The sequence below is a fragment of the Rhineura floridana genome, chromosome 11, assembly GCF_030035675.1.
Source record: "Rhineura floridana isolate rRhiFlo1 chromosome 11, rRhiFlo1.hap2, whole genome shotgun sequence".
Taxonomy (NCBI): domain Eukaryota; kingdom Metazoa; phylum Chordata; class Lepidosauria; order Squamata; family Rhineuridae; genus Rhineura; species Rhineura floridana.
The window spans coordinates 22,206,461-22,225,018 of record NC_084490.1 but is presented as its reverse complement, the minus strand read 5'-3'; the positions used below and the strand labels follow the sequence as shown (position 1 = coordinate 22,225,018).

General features: G+C 39.9%; 2 protein-coding genes across 11 annotated transcripts in view; one reads left to right on the top strand and one right to left on the bottom strand.

Moving 5' to 3' along the window:
- Nucleotides 1–503: 503 nt before the first annotated feature.
- Nucleotides 504–5,484, bottom strand: LOC133367252 (ankyrin repeat and MYND domain-containing protein 1-like). 3 transcript variants are annotated; one of them, XM_061591271.1, is made up of 4 exons: nucleotides 4,863–5,195; nucleotides 4,053–4,122; nucleotides 2,860–3,260; nucleotides 525–1,454 (listed from the first exon to the last, which is right to left on the bottom strand). In XM_061591271.1, the coding sequence occupies exons 2-4, from the start codon at nucleotides 4,056–4,058 to the stop codon at nucleotides 1,205–1,207; spliced, it is 657 nt and encodes a 218-aa protein (XP_061447255.1). In that variant the 5' UTR covers nucleotides 4,059–4,122; nucleotides 4,863–5,195; the 3' UTR covers nucleotides 525–1,204. The 3 variants fall into 3 exon arrangements, 1 of the variants encoding a protein (XP_061447255.1); XR_009758553.1 differs by lacking the exons at nucleotides 4,053–4,122; nucleotides 4,863–5,195 and adding an exon at nucleotides 5,204–5,484 and having other exon boundaries at nucleotides 504–3,260; XR_009758552.1 differs by lacking the exon at nucleotides 4,053–4,122 and having other exon boundaries at nucleotides 504–3,260.
- The window catches only part of KASH5 (KASH domain containing 5), a 50,317-nt gene continuing 37,082 nt past the window's right edge, over nucleotides 5,324–18,558 (top strand). For 3 of the 8 annotated variants that reach the window (XM_061591264.1, XM_061591263.1, XM_061591267.1), the window contains exons 1-10: nucleotides 5,851–6,028; nucleotides 6,855–7,019; nucleotides 7,492–7,608; nucleotides 8,750–8,930; nucleotides 14,630–14,791; nucleotides 15,227–15,344; nucleotides 15,804–15,854; nucleotides 16,246–16,323; nucleotides 16,460–16,516; nucleotides 18,410–18,469. In XM_061591264.1, coding sequence (XP_061447248.1) covers nucleotides 5,893–6,028; nucleotides 6,855–7,019; nucleotides 7,492–7,608; nucleotides 8,750–8,930; nucleotides 14,630–14,791; nucleotides 15,227–15,344; nucleotides 15,804–15,854; nucleotides 16,246–16,323; nucleotides 16,460–16,516; nucleotides 18,410–18,469 — 1,125 coding nt within the window. In that variant the 5' untranslated portion in view covers nucleotides 5,851–5,892. The other 5 variants (XM_061591270.1, XM_061591268.1, XM_061591269.1 and 2 more) reach the window with 5 other exon arrangements.

Sequence of the window (18,558 nt, the reverse complement as noted above, 5' to 3'; positions counted from 1 at the left end):
TGAACAACAAAAAGTGTGGGTCTGCTTGACTTGCTTATTAATATAGGACTACAGCTGAGCATCAAAAAGACTAAAGTAATGACAACAGAAGATTTATGTAACTTAACATTGACAATGAGGACATTGAACTTGTCAAGGATTATCAACACCTTGACACAGTCATTAACCAAAATGGAGACAATAGTCAAGAAATCAGAAGAAGGCTAGGACTGGGGAGGGCAGCTATGAGAGAACTAGAAAAGGTCGTCAAATGCAAAGATGTATAACTGAACACTAAAGTCAGGATCATTCAGACCATGGTATTCCCGATCTCTATGTGACAGTTGGACAGTGAAAAAAGGGGATAAGAGAAAAATCAACTCCTTTGAAATGTGGTGTTGGAGGAGAGCTTTACGGGTACCATAGACTGCAAAAAAGACAAATAACTGGGTGTTAGAACAAATTATACCAGAACTATCGCTAGAAGCTAAAATGATGAAACTGAGATTATCATACTTTGGACACATCATGAGAAGACATGATTCACTAGAAAAGACAATAATGCTGGGAAAAATAGAAGGGAGAAGAAAAAGAGAAAGACCAAACAAGAGATGGATTGATTCCATAAAGGAAGCCACAGACCTAAACTTACAAGAGCTGAACAGGGTGGTTTATAACAGATGCTATTAGAGGTCGCTGATTCATAGGGTCGCTGATTCATAGGGTCGCCATAAGTCATAATCAACTTGAAGGCCCATAACAACAACTGTAGACCACTTTGTGTGCCATTGCACAGGAATATACCTTTACTTGATTTTAGAGTTATACTCCAAGCCTAGATTTTAAATATTCCTCAGTCTTTTTAAAGAACTAGAAATGCTGGTAGTATCACAGATTCATATTACAGATGTGTTTTTAAAGATCTCCTTTTAGGGAAAAGTATTTTATTCAAGCAACCCAACAGTTTCATTGCAATAGCCCCTTTGAAACAGCAAAGCTGAGTCTGAATATCTGAATTTCACTAGACAAAGACTGTACAACTTGTGACTTATCAAGCCGGACACATCCCACTAGGGGCTCACTCACCAAAATCCCTGTTTTTGTTTCCTCCATCAGATTGGAGAAACAGGGATTTGACAAGTATCTGGCAGGTGAGCTGTATTTGAGGTGGTAGGTTACAAGCTATGAAGGCTTGTACAAGACACTAAAATTCACACAAGAGCATTCATGTCATTGGTCCAATAACTAACTGAAATTCTACTTTTTTTTTACTAATTATCACACACAAACAAGGTGTCCCTACTCTGGTTGGAAGTCGTATGTCAGTCCTTGCTCCAGCTTCTAAAAGTATTTTCACTGCATTTGCATCTGCAGCTTTAACAGCAAAGAAGAGGACATACATAGGGATACGGCACATATTGGGATCTGCGCCTCTCCTTAGCAACACCTTGATTGTAGTCAATCTCTTTGTGTGTCTAAAAACCAGCAGAAAACAGAACCCCATCAATTGTTAAACACTTTGCAAATGTCAATGTTTCTAAACCTTAGTGAAAATCTGGAGGTGACGATGGTGTTCAACTAGATATAATCTACCCTCTAAACCTGGGAATCAGGATGATTTTCAACTATACAAAGAGCCTAGGAAGATGTAATATATATTTTGCATCTGACAGTAACAGTATGCTTGGAGGATAAATGTGGAACACTCTTTGTGTAAAAACTGGACTGAGGAGGCCACTCAATCAAACTGTGATAGCACTAAAAACAGGAAACAATTTTCTGGATAAGAGACTGGAAATTCAGTGATGGCTGAAGCCAGCTGATGACTTTCAAACTGTATCCAGAACTGTAGCAATTCTTCTACAAGTCATACAAGCAGCTGTAAATACATCATTACTGTAATCTCTTGCAGCCTCACATTACTTCTGACCTTCTCGTACAACATAAAATAACCCACCGTGCACTTGGCAGAGGCTTTTAAAATGCTAATAAACTCAAAATTTGCACAGCATAACTGCCTACCTTACACAGACAGGAACCCCCTAACTTGCATGTTTTTTGTCACTAGAGATTTGAAATACAGTATGCTTTTAGCTATTCTATCTATTTCTAAGTTTTGTGTTCCCAAAGTGTTGTTTCTTTTAATGATTTTTTTTAGAGTTTCAACCAGTAATTGAGATAATAAAAATCTGCAGACAAAATGGGGTCTACAAATATAGCAGCTTGCTGCTGCGAGATCTCTGGAATTCTGCACAACACAGGGCCAGAAGCTGGATACAGTAGCTTTTTTATCCTTTCACAGGCCTCTTAAGAAGGAGAACAAATGCTGGACTGGAACCATTATGTCTGCTCTATGTTTCACATTCAGCTTCAGGAAGACAACTGCATAACAAGTTTGCATGGAGGGACCCCTTGCTACAACAGCATATACAGTACATGAATATGGAACACATAACCACATAATCAAAACAAATTGTGGGTTACTGGTTAGATATGAGAGAGAGAGAGCAGGGTGCTCGCCCACCACCAATGATTGACAGGTGTCACTGGATCCTTCCCACAGGACTGACACCACCCCCTCAATTGCACTTATAGGCAAGAACATGAGATCCTTCTATTGTTGATCAGCTGCCATTCAGCGGAGCATTCCACTATCACTCTACACACACCAATGCTAAAAGCAATTGTCTCATTGTTTTCAGAGACACCATGTGAAGTCCTTCAACCTTTCTTCAAGAAACTCTTCACTGCAGAATCAGATATCTTCTACAGAGAAGCTATCCATCCTGAGGAAGACCCAGCTGGGACTGCCCTAACAGCAATGCTAACATGGTCACTGGCTCCAGATGGTTGCTCACGTGCTCTTCTTTCATCACTTACTCTGTTACTGATACTGCCATTCTTCTTATAGTGCCTTCCTGAATAAGCTCTTCACTGTCAGAGAAGTATGGCATTTTTAACATGTGTTGGCTAAGAGCAGCTGCACCACGCTGTATGGTTTCTGCAGAAACCTTAATCTTGTAATTGTAAATACCACATATTGTCTCAGAGCTTTTATCTACAGCACTGCACTCTGTATCCTCTGATGAGCTAGCCTCAAAATCCGTGCCATATTCCGACTTTTCAAGAGAGCATGACAATGCTGCAGGTGATACATGGGTGGCAGTTGAAGATATTTTGATGTCTGTACTGTCTTGAGAAGGCTGAGATGGTTGAGATACCTCTGACTGTGAAAATGGTATAGATCCGGCAGATATTTCCTCTGGGATTTCCTCTCGTGCCTGTATCAAGCAAAAAAACCCCCCAACAACTGGGATATTACTACTTTCAAAAACAGATTGCTGTGCTCTGACATGAAAACGCTGCATTGTCAGGATCTGTTAATTTTATACACACACACACGCTCAGCCTAACGCAAATCCAATTTGTATTAGGTTGCAATCAAAATGGTGAAGAAGTTGACCTGGGCTATTGTCCTTAAGAATTTTACAGAAACAGTTGTCAAATGAACCACATTCCTTTTATTTATTTAATATATTTGTATGCTACCTTTCTTCCATGGAACTCAAACCAGCATACCTGCATTCCTATGAAGTCTCCTATCCAGAACTGCTTCACGTCAGCAAGATTGCTGCATTACAAGCCTTCAGATTATACTCTATATACCACTTGTGCTACTCACTAGATTATTATTGTAAGTTACTTGTAAGATACAAACACATCCAGCTATCATAAGTGGCAATGGCTGCTACTCAACTCTTTCACAGCAGTGTGTAAGTTTGCTCCTATACACACAACATAAGGGAGGAACAGCACATGCACTAATAGGGATTTTAAACTTTATTTTCATCATTGTTAAAAAATGTCTGAATTCAAAATACGTATTGGGTGTACTTTTATTTATGAATACTCAAAAGTGACTGTTGGAGGTCCCAGGAATCTATCAATCTAGAACAATTGGACAAACACAAGGGCTCATGGAGTGGAATGGGAGCTCAAAAAATACAGAACTGTTATCAAGACTTTCCTAGATTCTGATCCATCAGAATATATCCAATGTTAGTCATACTCACAAACATGGATTTCAGTTGGTGTACTCTGAGTGTGCCCAATGCCTGTAGTTATGCAAGTTTTTTAAGACATCTAGGAGAAATAAATTATTTTAAAACTGAAAGAGGGCTACTTGGATAAAAATTGTCCTCCACTGAGGAATAATTGTAAAAGGTCATGCACACTTCTAAAACCTTGCTGATATATAATGCATGTCAAAAAATCTCCAATGGATCAGGTTTGTCTATTTGAGGTGGGGGTTAGCCATAACATATGTTTCCTGGACTTCTGTGAGTCATTGTCACTGCGCTCACATCTCAAATTTCTGGCCTTTTGGTAATAATTGCCCTTTACAATAATTTAAAACCTTGCTATCCTACAAGCCTGGAGCACACATGCACATGTCCTTATAATCCATTTTTACTTTTTACATTACATGCTGACAATACTGCCAAAGCTATTTTCTGACTGCAGAAAAAAAATTTTTAAGGAAACGAGCCTCCTCTTTTGTCCTATTTCACTATATGCAAAATATGGTAATAATTCGTTTTTTTCTTTACAGAAAAACAATAGAATAAACATAAATTACAAAAAAGCACACCATCAAATCAAGTAGACAAACATGCAACATTTAGACAAATATGCTTACTGAATTTTATACAGTTTCTCAATAAATTTTCTCACAGTGGCACAGATGTAAAATCAGTCAATAAATAGGCAACATTAGTTAAAATCCAAATCTTAGTAATACGTCAAATATAAGAAAATACCTAACAAAATCAGCAAAACCCAAAGAAACATCTCCCAAAGACAAGGCAGAACAGCATATTTACCTGTTTGCAAAATGACAAAACAAACTACCCACAGAAGAGTGTTACACAAGCTCTGGGACTACCACAGCTGGCAGTAGTTCGTTCTCTCTCTCTCTCTGACGGCCAGCCGGCCTCTAATCTACGCCTGCGACGGAGAGGCCTTCGTCCCCCGGAACCACACGACGCCGTCCTCTGCTCGCCGATGGACGGCAGTGGCTCCGATGGGACTCAGCAGTCTCTACCTCGGGGGCCCCCATCGCGGCGAAGGCGCCCACGTCGTAGCGGACGCGGCCTACCAGACGCGGCCCAGCAGCCTGCCGTCGCTCGCCTAGGCGACTATGGCCTCCCCTCATCACCCTCACCTGTACTTGCGTGGGCGGTGGGAGTGGCCAGGGGCTGCCTACTCGGGGGGGCCTACAGGAGCGGCGGCTATACCTTCCTCAACCAACGACTACGGCGGCAGCTCAACTCCTCCTCCTGTCTCTCCACAGTGATCCTTGCCTCAATCACAAAGAGCGGGAAGGCGACCAGCCACAGCCGTCACGCATGCGTGTGTCAATCACGCATGCGTGGCTGAGGGGGGGGGGAACACTCAAAACCCGCAGATCAACGTCTTCAAAGAAACTATTGCCGGAGACCTGAGACGGCCCCCTTTTGCCGCAGACTCCGCAGGAAAACCAGACACCTGGCAACCCTAGTTGTGTGTTGCAGGAAAAACTAAACAGCCGCACCACTCCAGTATGCAGGTGGAGGCCTCACCTTGTTACTCAGATTTACCCCATTTCAGTTAAAGCCATGCTAAGGCATCTCTTCACAGAAAACATTTAAAACGTTAACCCGCGATTGACAGACGTTCTTTCATTAATTTGTTTTGTGTCAGATCCCAAACACTGGTGTCAACTTTTAATCTAGATTCGCTGTCGAAAATGAGCAAACAGACCTTGCTTAACTGTGCCAACCCATGATAACTACCTACAAGTCTGCCTGCTACAAAACACAAGTCAGTTTGTACTAATATGCAGACACAGCTCATGCTGTTTCAAATATTACTATGGCTACCAGTTCGTTATCCGAATACCTTGTTAACGGAGTTGTCCTCAGAGAAGAAAAAGCCATTATTTTGCCTCAGGATTGTGTCTCAAAAAATATTTTCTCATCCCCAGACTCAGAATGCCCCCAAATATCTGGTATAAATGAATAAAATCCCTAATAAACACCCCCTTTCAAAATACAATCTGACATCCCACAATTATTAAAATAGAGCCTCCCACCAAATAAATTATTACTTTGAAAAATACTCACTTGGATATATGTGCCAACCCCCAAAATTACCTCCATAGAATATACCATTCAGTGTAGTCTGGACTCTAAATAATTTGTTCAAACTAACACAGTAACTTAATAAGGATGGATTTAATTCTAATTATGCATTCTTTTCATTCAGTTGCATGTGAAAGTTTGGGGCACCATGCATGTGCTGTGGCAAATCATAAGAGTCAATCCTAGCTCCTTGATGTGATACTGTTGAAAACCCGTGCCTATTGTGCACACGCAGTACAGAGTGCTATGTAAGAGAGAAAATGTCTGTTTTTTAATATAATGTTGATGTTAACAAAGCAAACCTTGAAAATTAACAACTGCAATGATGTTAGAACCACATAAGAAGGCATGAAAGCAAATCCCAATTTTATCATTGGATTTCTAAATATAATGTTTAAACCAGTCTAATACCTTTTACAGAGCAATCCTATATTTGTCTGTTCAGAAGTAAGTATTGCTAAATTTGATAAAGCTTACTCCTAGCTACATGAGTACAGTATTGCATTATACAGTCTTAAAGACTTATTAGACAGATGCAATTTGAACAAATGGGATTGTCATGCTTGTGGCACAGTCAAAATGAGTTTAATATTGGTAATTCACCAAGAGATTTTATTACTTTCACAGTCTGGCAAATAATTAATTACCCAAACAGTAGATACTGGAATTATGTTCCTCTTTTGTTTGTTGCAGATACAGAAGTGATCCTACAATATATTTTCCTGGAAAAGAATGAACCTGTGAAACAAAGTTCTGATTGTGGAGGAACTTACCTACGCGTGATGATGGAGGATATTGATCACAAGACACTTGAAAATGAAGCAGTTGGACAATTAACTGCATTTTTATCAACAGAAAGTAGGTGATGGCCATTCTGTGCTACTAGTCTTGTAACAATTGGTGCTTTGTGAGAACATGTGCTGCTACAACTATTTTTCTCTTCTCAGTCAGGGTTGCTTTGAGACAGTTGCTAATTTTTTGGGTGGGATTCAATCACATATCAGCAAAATCTGATAGGAAAGTGACAGGAAAATGCACTGGAAAGTATGGGATAACACTTACGTTGACATAACATCATTTAACCTCTCTGCAAACAAATCAGGATGAATGCTCAGTAAACAGTGCCCCTAGTTCATATAATTTCCCACCAATATTTTTTTCAAACAGATTTATCAAGGTTTTATCAAGCAGATTGAGATATCCTCACCTCAATAATAGGATTGTAAATATATTTCATAACAGCCCCAGAAAGATGACTCGGTCTGCAGATAATCCAGACTTAGAAAAAAAAACCTCATTTATTTAAATGTTACTTCCTCATGTTCTTTAGCAATGCCATGGGACAGCATTGGCGTCAGCAGCAAGAATATCACCCCGAATGCAGGCCAGTGCTCTGAAGAACATGTTCTGAAATGCACATTCAAGGCCTGTGATCCAGAACAAAGAGGTAGAATGCTTTTTGATGTCATTTGGAAATTATCAGTTTTCAAAACTACTGGGAGATCAGTTTATTGTTAAGATGTACAAACACCTTTCAGAATAGTTTTGCACTAAGCCATTCTCTTGCTATATGTCATTTTATGAATGAACCCTAACACCAGACAGGTAATGAAGAAGCAATTATATCCAGGTTAACTTTAATGACAACAGTCCTAAGAGGAAGACGGATCGTGTTGTCTTCTTTATTTTAGAGAAAGTTTTTATTGATTAGGAAGTGCAAAAATTATTCATTCATGGTCCTTTTTGATGGAAATTATTCAGGAATTGGTTACTCTTCCTAATACTTAAAAGTTACGTAAACTGAGTTTACCTAAGATATAATATAAAAAGGGGGAAATAAGTGATAAAAATAAGGAAATAGGTGGTGAAGGGAAGCAGTAATACAAAGCTAGTATTGCTCTAAATATCCTCCTGAAAAATATTACATTTTTCCATTGCCCCCAATTTTTCTTGAGGCTTGGCTGCTAGCAAGGCAGCCATTTTCTTTAATCATGAGGACTGGACGCTCATGGATTAAAAATTAAATATAAATTCTCATTACTTCATCAAGAGTTTTAGACCAAGCAAAATAGTTTTGTGAGCTATGCTGTGGGGTATTTTAACATAATAATACAGATATGTAGACAAGTTCATATATACAGTCCATATATATATATATATATTATTTTTACCAGTTATAAATTCCCTTTTTTCTAGATTGGGGAAACAATGGCATATAAAATGTACAGGCGGGCCCCGCTTATATAGCAGGTTCCGTTCCGGACTGCCGCCGTAAAGCGGAAATTGCCGTAAAGTGAAACCCATTAAAAATAATGGGGTGCGTTGCGCAAAAATGTCACAAAAATGTCACAAAAGTGCAAAAACGGCCTTAAAACGGGGAATTTCCCCTCATTGAAAGCCGCCGCATTAGCGGAATGCCGGAAAACGGAATGCCGGTAAGCGGGGCCCTACTGTATTGTAATTGCTTGTATTGGTAGATAAGCAGAGAGAGCTAAATCCAGATCTTTTGGCTTCTGATTCTATGCAGCTTTTATATTTGAGTTTTCTACCTATCTGTGTGATTCTGTCTACCTGTGTTCTGGTTATAGGAGAGGTGTCTGTTTTCCGAATAATTGAATACTTACAAGAGATGACAGGGCAGACCTGTGAAGATTGGAGGTTTCAGTCTCTGTATAAGAGATTGGACCCTGAAGAAAGAGGGGTTGCTGTTGATTTTTCTACCTTCCATGCAGTTATGAAAGACTGGATTGCAGACTGTCGACAAGAGGGGTTAGTAATTGCAGTAATCAGATGTTGTTCTACAAATTGTCTTGGGCAATGGTCTTGTCCTGCCCAAAGTCGAAAGACCTAGTTGCAGTCACGTCTGTAATTTTCTCTTTTTATTAAAATTATAGATACATCAAAAGCTTTGTGGTTCATTAACCTCTCTATGCTTTCTAGGATTTTTTTCCTTGAACTAACTCTGACTAAGCATGTCTTCATGGCTTTCAGACATTGACTCAGCAACTAACCCCTCCCCTGAGTCAACTTAGGTAGGCTTGGCTTTCATGCGTACATGATGGCACCTCCTCAACTTCATCCGTTGAACTTCCTGCTTCTGAAGCCTCCGAGCACAGGGCGATGGGGACTGGATCTCAGCTTTCCCCTCCGACTGGTGGGGCTATCTGTCTGCTCAAGCATGGGAAGCTGCAGGGCGCTCGTCTGGGGAACTTCAGGTTGACAAGGCAGTGCCTTTGGCACAGGTGGGGGAGGCGTGTCTAATGGAGCAGACTCTGACAGGGCAGTTTCTGACAGTTCAAGTTGCACTCCAGCAGGGGGGCCAGGATCTGGGGGGAGTTGAATTGACAGTGCCAGGGGTCTCACTGTTTGACCCCTACCTCAGCTCATTGCCTCAGTCCTCAAAGTTGGTGTTGCCCTTGTTGATGCCTCCCCTCCCAACCTGGATCACAACAGGTCTGAAGGTACAAGAGGCTAAAGCTAAGCAGGTCTGGCTCTGGTCAGTGCCTGGATAGGAGACTGCCTGAAAACTACATGTATGGTGCCTTGATCTCTATGATGAAAGAAAGGTAGGGTATACATGTAATAAATAAATAAATAAATTGCCTTAGCTTCAATATTAATTTCCCTGAAAGATATCTGTATTGTTATTGTGAAATGGGAAATTTAGCCATGGTGAATTTTCTTTTAAGAAATGGGCCAGTTAGAGCAGGTATGGGGAACCACAGGTCTAGGGGCCAAATGCAGCTCTACAGGCTTCTTCATCTGGCCCTTGGAACACCAGACTCACAAACCTTCTTGAGCCACATTCTTCACCAGCCCTGCTTTACACGTTCTTTGAGTGTCTTTGCATGGCTGGAATTTGTCATAAGAACATAAGAACATAAGAAGAGCCTGCTGGATCAGGCCAGTGGCCCATCTAGTCCAGCATCCTGTTCTCACAGTGGCCAACCAGGTGCCTGGGGGAAGCCCGCAAGTAGGACCCGAGTGCAGGAACACTCTCCCCTCCTGAGGCTTCCGGCAACTGGTTTTCAGAAGCATGCTGCCTCTGACTAGGGTGGCAGAGCACAGCCATCATGGCTAGTAGCCATGTCCTTGAACTCTGAATGTTTCTTGCTTGCCTGGATGGAGGATAGAGGTGAATATGTGACTGTGAAGAAACTATCCTACTGTACAAAGGTAAAATTGACATTTCTTGCTCTGCCCACTTTTGCCACCACTGGTGTTATGCATATGGAGAGTAACTCAGCAGTCTGAGCTACGTGTGCTAGTGTGTGTAATTACCTAAGAAGAAGGCTTTTACCCTGCATTTAAATCAGTGAGACTTAAGACTTGGTAAAATAAGAAAAAGCCACTTTATTTATAGGAGACAGAAAAGGCATGCCTAGTTCTAGCTAACTAAGTTGGAGGCACAATACCCATACTTGGATATTGCCCACATGGTTCAGGAGAGAGAACTAAGACAGACATGCCTCTCCTCGGACAGTCGAAGAAGACAGTGAAAGAGGGTCAGGTCAGCTTCCCTGAGCATATCAGTTTACAATGGAAGGACGTTAGGTAGAGAACAGCATAGGTAAAGGCAAGCCTAGCCAACTAGAGGACCCTAAGTCTATCTTCCTTCTGGAATACAAAGAAAAGAACCCAAACAGGAGTTGCTCTTGCCCCACTTCCAACACCCCTTCTCAATGAGTGTTTGGTTCAGCCCACGAGGTTCATCTTGTCTCACAGTTTGCAGTATCTGACTTTGCCCAATGCCCTTGTCAGAGCATCTGCAGACATATCTTCCATTGGACAATACATCTTGAGTAGTCCTCTGCAATAGGAATCTCTAATGAAATGGTGCTTCATGTCTGTATGTTTGGTTCATGAACTTACCCCTTCTGACTCCATGAGTCTGATGCGTCCTTGGTTGTCTTCATGTTTGATCGTAGTCTTGTCCATACTTTTGAGAGTATCCTTTGGCTACTGGTTTTGCCTTGTATCTCTCAACATTTCTTTCAGCATCTGGCTTTTTCTTGACTATGCACATGCAGCCTACAGCTTTTCTTCCTTCAGGAAACTTGGTCCGTGTCCAAGTTTTATTCTTGTGTAGGGCTTCCAGCTCTTCGTTGGCTGCTTGCCTCTACCTCTCAGCTTCAGCTTTAGGTTAGGCTTCAATCTCTTTCCAGGTCTCAGGCTCTGGAAGTTCATCTCTCATGAGGTAAGCAAGTCTGTCTCGTGGTACACCTTTGTTGGTGCATTCAGAGTGTCTGGGTGCTGGTGCTTTGGCTGCCCCTTCTGGCTCTGATGCCTCTTCTGGCTCACACTCCTTGTCTTCCTCTCTGGTGTATTACTGTGATCCCTTCTGCTGTGGAAGAATAGCTCAGTTTCTTCTTCCATTTTGCTGTCATCTGTCTTCTGGTTGGTGTGCACACTTTCCTTCATCAAAGTGGACAGCTCTGTATACTCCAATTTTACCAGTTTTGGGATCTATGACTTGGTATCCCTTCTGCGTTGAAGAATGTCCAGTGAAAATTGCTTCCTTGGCAGTGTTGTCAAATTTTGATCTCTTTTGTTTTGGGAAGTCCTTGCACCCAAACACACGAAGGTGAGACATGCTTGTTGTGCGCCCATGCCATAACTCAAAAGGTGTCTTGTTGATTGCAGTTCCTGGAAGTTGGTTCTGCAGATAAGTGGCAGTAACCGCTGCTTCCCCCCAGAGTTTGTGTGGCAACTCTGCATCTTCCAACAAGGAATGGATAATCTGTTGAAGAGTCCGGTTCATGTGTTCCGTGACCCCATTTTGTTCTGGAGAATAAACAACAGTAGTCTGGTGCTCTGTGCCTTCCTAATGTAGAAAGTCTTGCATAGCCCCGGACACAAATTCTCCTGCATTGTTGGATCTTATAATTTGTGGCTTTCTGCCAAATTTGCTGGACACGATTCTGATACAATCCTTCAGTTATTGAAGTACCTGACTTTTCTCTCTCAGTAGGTACATGGTAGTATATTTCGAGTGAAAGCAAGCATGTAAAAATTTCTGCCCTGTGATGGTGTTCTGATGGGTCCACAAAGGTCAGTGTGAATTAATTCTAGAGGTTTGTAGTTTTCTTTTCACTTTTCTTAGGAAATTTTGGTTTCACACTTTTTGTCTTTATACAGCATTCACATTTTTCTATGGATTTACATTGTCCAATTTTAAATCTAGCCAAATTTTGCTTTTCTAGAGCATTGGTTCTGGCTAAGCTGACATGTTCCATTCATCTATGCCAAACATGTATGCATAAAGAATCACAGTTTTCTTTGGCTGTATTTGCATGCATAGTTTCAAAATAGTCCAAATGCAAAAAGGCCATTTTTCAATTTTTCAGTACAACACACTTCTCCTTGGCCTAAAGCATGACCAATTCTGTCATATAAATGCAGTTCAACTTCAAGTCCAAATTATTTTTGTGGCACTTATTAAATTATCTTTAGTAGCTGGAACAAATAGTCAGTTTTTAAGTTCAAGCTCTCTGGCGCCCTCTGGCATTTTGCAAAGTAGCTCCACAGTGCCTATCTTGCAAACAGAAAAGGTCTTCTGATGCTGTAATAACATTCTGTGTATGGGGGCTAAAGTTTTTTAAAAGCCGTTTATCATTTATTAAATGTGTTGTTGCCCCAGTGTCAATTAAAAATCTGGTTTTATAATCATCATTCTTTCTATCAGATACATGGTAACTGGAATGCTTCACTTTAGTTTGGCTATTTTTGCTTTCAGCTTGCTTCTGTTTAAAATTGACTCTTTCTCCTCTCTCCCTTCTAGTACAATCTCTTCGAAGGTGATTAGGAGATTTGCTTTTGAAGCCATTTTCCCTTTGTTTATCTGTGCCCTGCTGTGGCTTCAGGGCATGCCTCATCTCTCTGTCTTCCTTTTGTTTGCTGTTTCTGCCCACAGTAAAAGACCTCCCTATAACTGTACAACCTGAAGTTGCCGGTATGTGATTGAATCCCACTCAAAAATAGTGACAGTCTGGCCTTTAATGGTATCCTCCAGCCTCCATACCCTGTCCTCCATGAAGCTCCTATGTACACTCCTGCTTTCCCCCTTGCTCCTGTTTCCCAGAGATCAGATGTTCCAGCTTTGAGAAGTTCTATGTGTTTAGACATTTTGTTCAAATAATGGCAAATTTGTTCTTTCTTGGTTTCTTTGTTCTTTCCTATACTGATTAGGCAGGTATCTTCTCATGGCTAAGTGGTAGTGAGTAAACATTTCCATCAGCACATAGTAGAGGAAACAACAATTAAAAAGGAATGTCAGAAATAAGGACAGGATCATCTGATGCTGATTTACTTAGGCTGACATTAAGGCAGGAGCAATGACTGTTAATCTATATTTTATAAAGGAGATGAGACAGTTCCCAAGAGTTGCTAGACAAGTTGTACAGGCCATATCTCCATGTGGCCATCTGGTGGGAGCTTGTGCTGAAAATGGAAAAGGAACAAATGAAGAAAGAGATTGTATTGTCCTTAAGTTTCTAAATATAGAGTGTTCAGTAGTGTAGCAGTTTTTGCTACAATTGGCCGACTGACTTTGCTCATGGGTTTCTCTGAGTTCTTAACAGCAAGGAGGAAATCTAGGGGGATGAATCTTTGTTTAAAATGCAGTCAATTCTCTGTTTGCCTATTTCTCTGTGGAAAAATATTTTTTGGTTTGGATTCTATATACACAAACAAGGTGTTTTGGCATCCATGCAATATAACTAGAAAATCTCTCTCTTGAGTACTGCTGGGTTAGTTGTGGGGATGTGGCAAATGAAAGTTTGTAAGTAAAAACTTGTTACTTGAACATATGAAAACCTAAGGGGGCTGAGCATCACATGTCTGTATGCTGTTCAGATATATAACAGTGTACAAGAAGCTGCTCTCTATTTATATCCCATTCTTGCTTTGAGCCTTGGACACACTTGAGCTGTTCTCTCCTTCTTCTACATCCCACTTTTACGAAAGCCTTCTCATTGGATTTTATGGCCTTGTCAATTCAGAGCCACTAATCGGTAGTGCTAAAATATATATTCTGATACAGACAAGGTAGTTCCCTTGTCAGTGCAGGAATTTGTATTGGCATGACTCCCAGATACAAAAAACAGTCTTACTTTGGGTTGTTATTTTCTCTCTCCCTCTTTCGTGAACAGTCTCAGTGAAGGCTATCCACCTTCCTCTGTCAGCCTGCAGAGGAAGGAAAAAAGGGATTTGATGTGAGCAAAGACAAAATATTATTTTCATTCACTGTTTTATTTCTAGATGATTGTTGCTGCTTGAATTCTATCAGCAAGGCTTAGCTATGTGTAGGGTCTGCAGACTAGAATTCAGGACAGCTACAGCATGTACCAGTGTTGCACAACATATGTTGGGCATATAGTGATGGTATAATTAGCATTATCATGGAAGAGAATGCAAATATCAGTTTCTGGCCTTACTAGTTTTTTCTGTCTTTTTTTTCTTAACAAAAGAGAAGATGCTGTAGACTTAACAAATAGTGTCAAAGACCTGCAGCAGGGTAACAAGCAGCTAGCAGTGCAGAACATCAAGCTACAAAGGACTATCGAGGCTGCAGAAGAGCTCAACTCAAGACTCTCTGAGGAAATCTCTGACCTGAAGGGGAAACTGAGAGGGTAAATGTTAGAACTGTTTGACCTGGTACCATTAATTGTGAGTAGTCCAAGGAGGCAAACAGTAAAAGGCTTTGTCAGTAGTGAAGAAAGGTCTGTAAGAAGTGGGGCTAAAATCTCATTAAATCTGTGTAATATTGAGGGGCTGTTTGCTGAGCTGAAAGGAGTTCCTGTAAGCTGACACTGTTACTCCTGCTGAGCAAGCCCTCTATACTTCCTTCTCTTCAATTCCATTCTATGTTATTTATTTTCCTCCTGAGTACAGTTCAACATATGTTTGAGTTTGGATTAAACATCTGTTCTACTTTTCACCCCCTTGTTTGATCTCCAGTTCTTACCAGCAATCCCTTGGCTCTTTATCACTTAGCTTGATAACAGTAAAGTTTGGAGGTAGAATGCAGAGCATTATAACTGAACATCCGCCACCCTTTATTACAGCACTCAGCAGGCCCTGGAGCAAGCTAGGGTTACAGCAAATGAATTAGAGGATCAGAAGGTTTTCTCAAAAAGTCTGGAAGAAGAAAATAGTAAACTATACATACAAGCCCGACAGCTGGTAAGTGCTTCAGCTTAGCTTCTGATGCGAATTCATAAACTTTGTTTTTGTAAAGCTTACACACAGTTGTCTTGATTTGCATTTAGTTATTCAAATGATGGTATTTGGATATTTTGAATGGAGAGTTTGGGTTTTTATCTCAGTAATTTCTTCTGAAACTGAGAAGACAGGAGTTCATGTGGCTGCATAAGCATGAAAATGTGTTGCATATGTGAATTTTATGAAGCTGGTTAGATATCTTGTGAGTTATAGCTGAATTTAAGGGAACTACAGTTCGTGATATTGTTTACAATCAATCTGTTCGGGTAATATATTTGCATAATAAGTTTTCACATGCATAGCAGATAAAAGAACCACTTTTATTTTACGGTTATCCTTTTACTGAAAATTGTTAGGTTGGAATTATAGATCCTTCTCATGCAGGCTATTCAGACTGTAACTTTCCCTCCCAAACTTTAGGAAAAAGAGCAGCAATACCTCTCTTTTCGAGTGGATAAGCTACAGGAGGAGGTGAGCAGAGGCAACAGGGACTTTAGAAAAGTAAAACCAGCCATGTCAGCAATAGGGCAAGAAAATGAGGCATGTGCTTCAGTACAGTTTGCTGCAGTTTCTTTTGTGGTATTAGGGTATAGGTGAAATATCTGCTGCCAAATGCACAATGGAGAATAATATTCCATTACATAAAAGTCACTGCACACATAATGAAATTCCATACAAGAAAGTTTTTCCCTACAAGGATGTCATCACACATCTGTCTCATTACATATGCACACAGTGGGATCCCTTCAGAATGGGTATCTTCCTCATTCAGCTTGAAAAGAAGCTGTCTAAAGTTGATATAACAAGCTGCTTCAGTATATGGTGAGATAGTAATACAGAGTCTGTTGCATTTGTCTTATAGAACAAGAAGCTGATTCTGGAGAAAGAAAGCTCCAAATGTAAAATCAAAGACCTGTTTATAAAGAAGGCTAAAATGAAGGTACTAATGAACTAAGTATGCAGCATAGTTAAAACGTCAGCATTCAATTAGTTTGGCAGATGACTGCTGTTCTTGTAATATGGATTTGTGATTATAATTTAAGAACAGTTATTTGTATTCTGCTTCCTCTATGCAGTCCCAACTTTCTGAGTATGAAAATCTTATCTCCTGCAAAGATGCTGCTCTTAATGAGGTGAGCGGTATACAGGAAAAGTGACAAGTTGGAAATGTAAAATTAAAGTACTATGATGGAGGTGAGAGATGTGGGGGTATCTGTTTTCTGGGGTTCAGTGACATTATAAGTAATAGTATCACCACCTATTGTTTGTAAAGTGATGAAGATTCACATTGCACAGAACTTCACACAGGAAAAAAGTGTTCTTGTTATCCTGTCAGCACACTGGGTTTATTTACAAGTTACCATATGAACAATTTTCTGAACTGGTGAGTCCAGTTGGCTATTTACTGAGAGGTAGTTTCCAATGGTGTGCATAGGGAGTCAGTCATTTGCAGCATCCACCACTGTAATGAATACATTTTTTCTGTTCTTCCATTGACCTGTACTTCCATTTGGAAAAAAGCTATCTGAATGACTACATGACACCATTATAAATTGCTAGTTTGTAGGTTAGGATTTCATCTGATTAAAGAAATATTAGTTGATTAATTGTGATTAGTTGTGTAAATTTTTGTTGATTGATTACAGCTGCATATGGGTAAAAACCATAGTTCTCAAGCAAACATACTTTCTTCACTTTTAGATGATGCTTGTATTGCATCAGGCACCATCATAGAAGTGTTCTTCCTTCACAGGAGAGAACAGCTCTTCTAAAGATGATACTTGCCATCTGCAGTTGTTTAATAGTACTTGTATTAATAATAATAATCTACTGCCCAAAGGCAGCATTTTAGTCCATTAAAATATTTTAAAATGGATTAATCTAACCAGCTACGGTTGCACTCCTAACCCACTTGCCTGGAAGTAGGGATGGAACAGAAATTTGCTTCAGTTTGTATTTAAAGGTGAATCTACCTAATTCACACATTCTAAAACAATGCGTGAAGTGAAACACAGCCATTCACACTTCTACGAATTTTGCAGTGCAGTTCTTCTGCCAAGTAATGTATATAAAAACACATATACTAGGGTAACATGTTCATTAAAATGAATATAAATGTGAAAATAATGTACAAAAATGCATTATGCTTTGCAAAGATGTGTATATATTACAAGACATTTTGCACTAAAATGCTGATGAATTTTCATGAGGACTTTAAAAAGATAAAATTCTGCAAACTGATGTGGAAATGTGGAGAACTGAACTTAAGATTGGAAAAATAAGAAACTGAGAAAAGCCAAATTTGCCCATCCCTATCTGGGAGTAAGCCCCATTGAATTCAATAAAACTTACTTCTGAGTAGATATGGTTAGTATGGTGCTGTAATTGATTAAACATGATACTCTATTGGTGTGAGTTGACAATCTCTGATGTTTTATGTGTCCTTCCTCTAACATGACGGAATGCATGGAGACTTTTTTTATAGCTTTGTTTTGTGCCGGCGTTCAGGGATCACTAGGTGTCACTACAGCCTCATGGCTGAGTATACCTTATCTGTGAAAAGAAACCATGAATATTTTTAAAAAATGTTTGGTGACAGAGGCTCTATAAGATTGCTTTGACATGATGTAGGGATGAATCCATTGGCCGGTACCAGTTCAAAAACACTCCATCAGCCTAACAGGCCGGTATTGATTTGAGTTTGTTCTTTGTCCACTATCTGGTGCTTTTACTGATCCTTTTTCCCCTTGCAAAAATATTTATATTCATATTAATATTTTGAAAGGAAATATCGATAACATTATTGTTCTTGAGATCAATGTATTAGAGGCAGGTTTTTTTTTTTAAAAAGTGTTTTCAAAAATAGCTGTGGAAAATAGCTACATAAAAACCCAATTCGCAATGATAGCTATATGTGAATTAAAAATTCAGTACCAAATCCAAATTGGTCGGAATTCTAGCACATCTCTAAACATTTGGCTAAGGTACTTTCTTATTGCTTGATTTTGATTGTTTGATGTTTACAGAAAGCAAAACGAACTGAAGAGATGACAGTGACCTTGGATGAATACAGAATGGTAGTACAGGTAATATGGATCTTATTTGGGACCAGGAAGAATCTACCTAGAGCAACATATATATTTTACAGTCTGGGGTGAACAATTTGGAGTTAGCT

Bases quoted from the DNA above. Each gene is read 5' to 3' on its own strand.
- LOC133367252 (XM_061591271.1), bottom strand. The intron at 1,455-2,859 runs GTAAGTGATGAA...GCTGGTTTTTAG, and splicing joins ATGGCAGTATCAGTAACAGA to ACACACAAAGAGATTGACTA.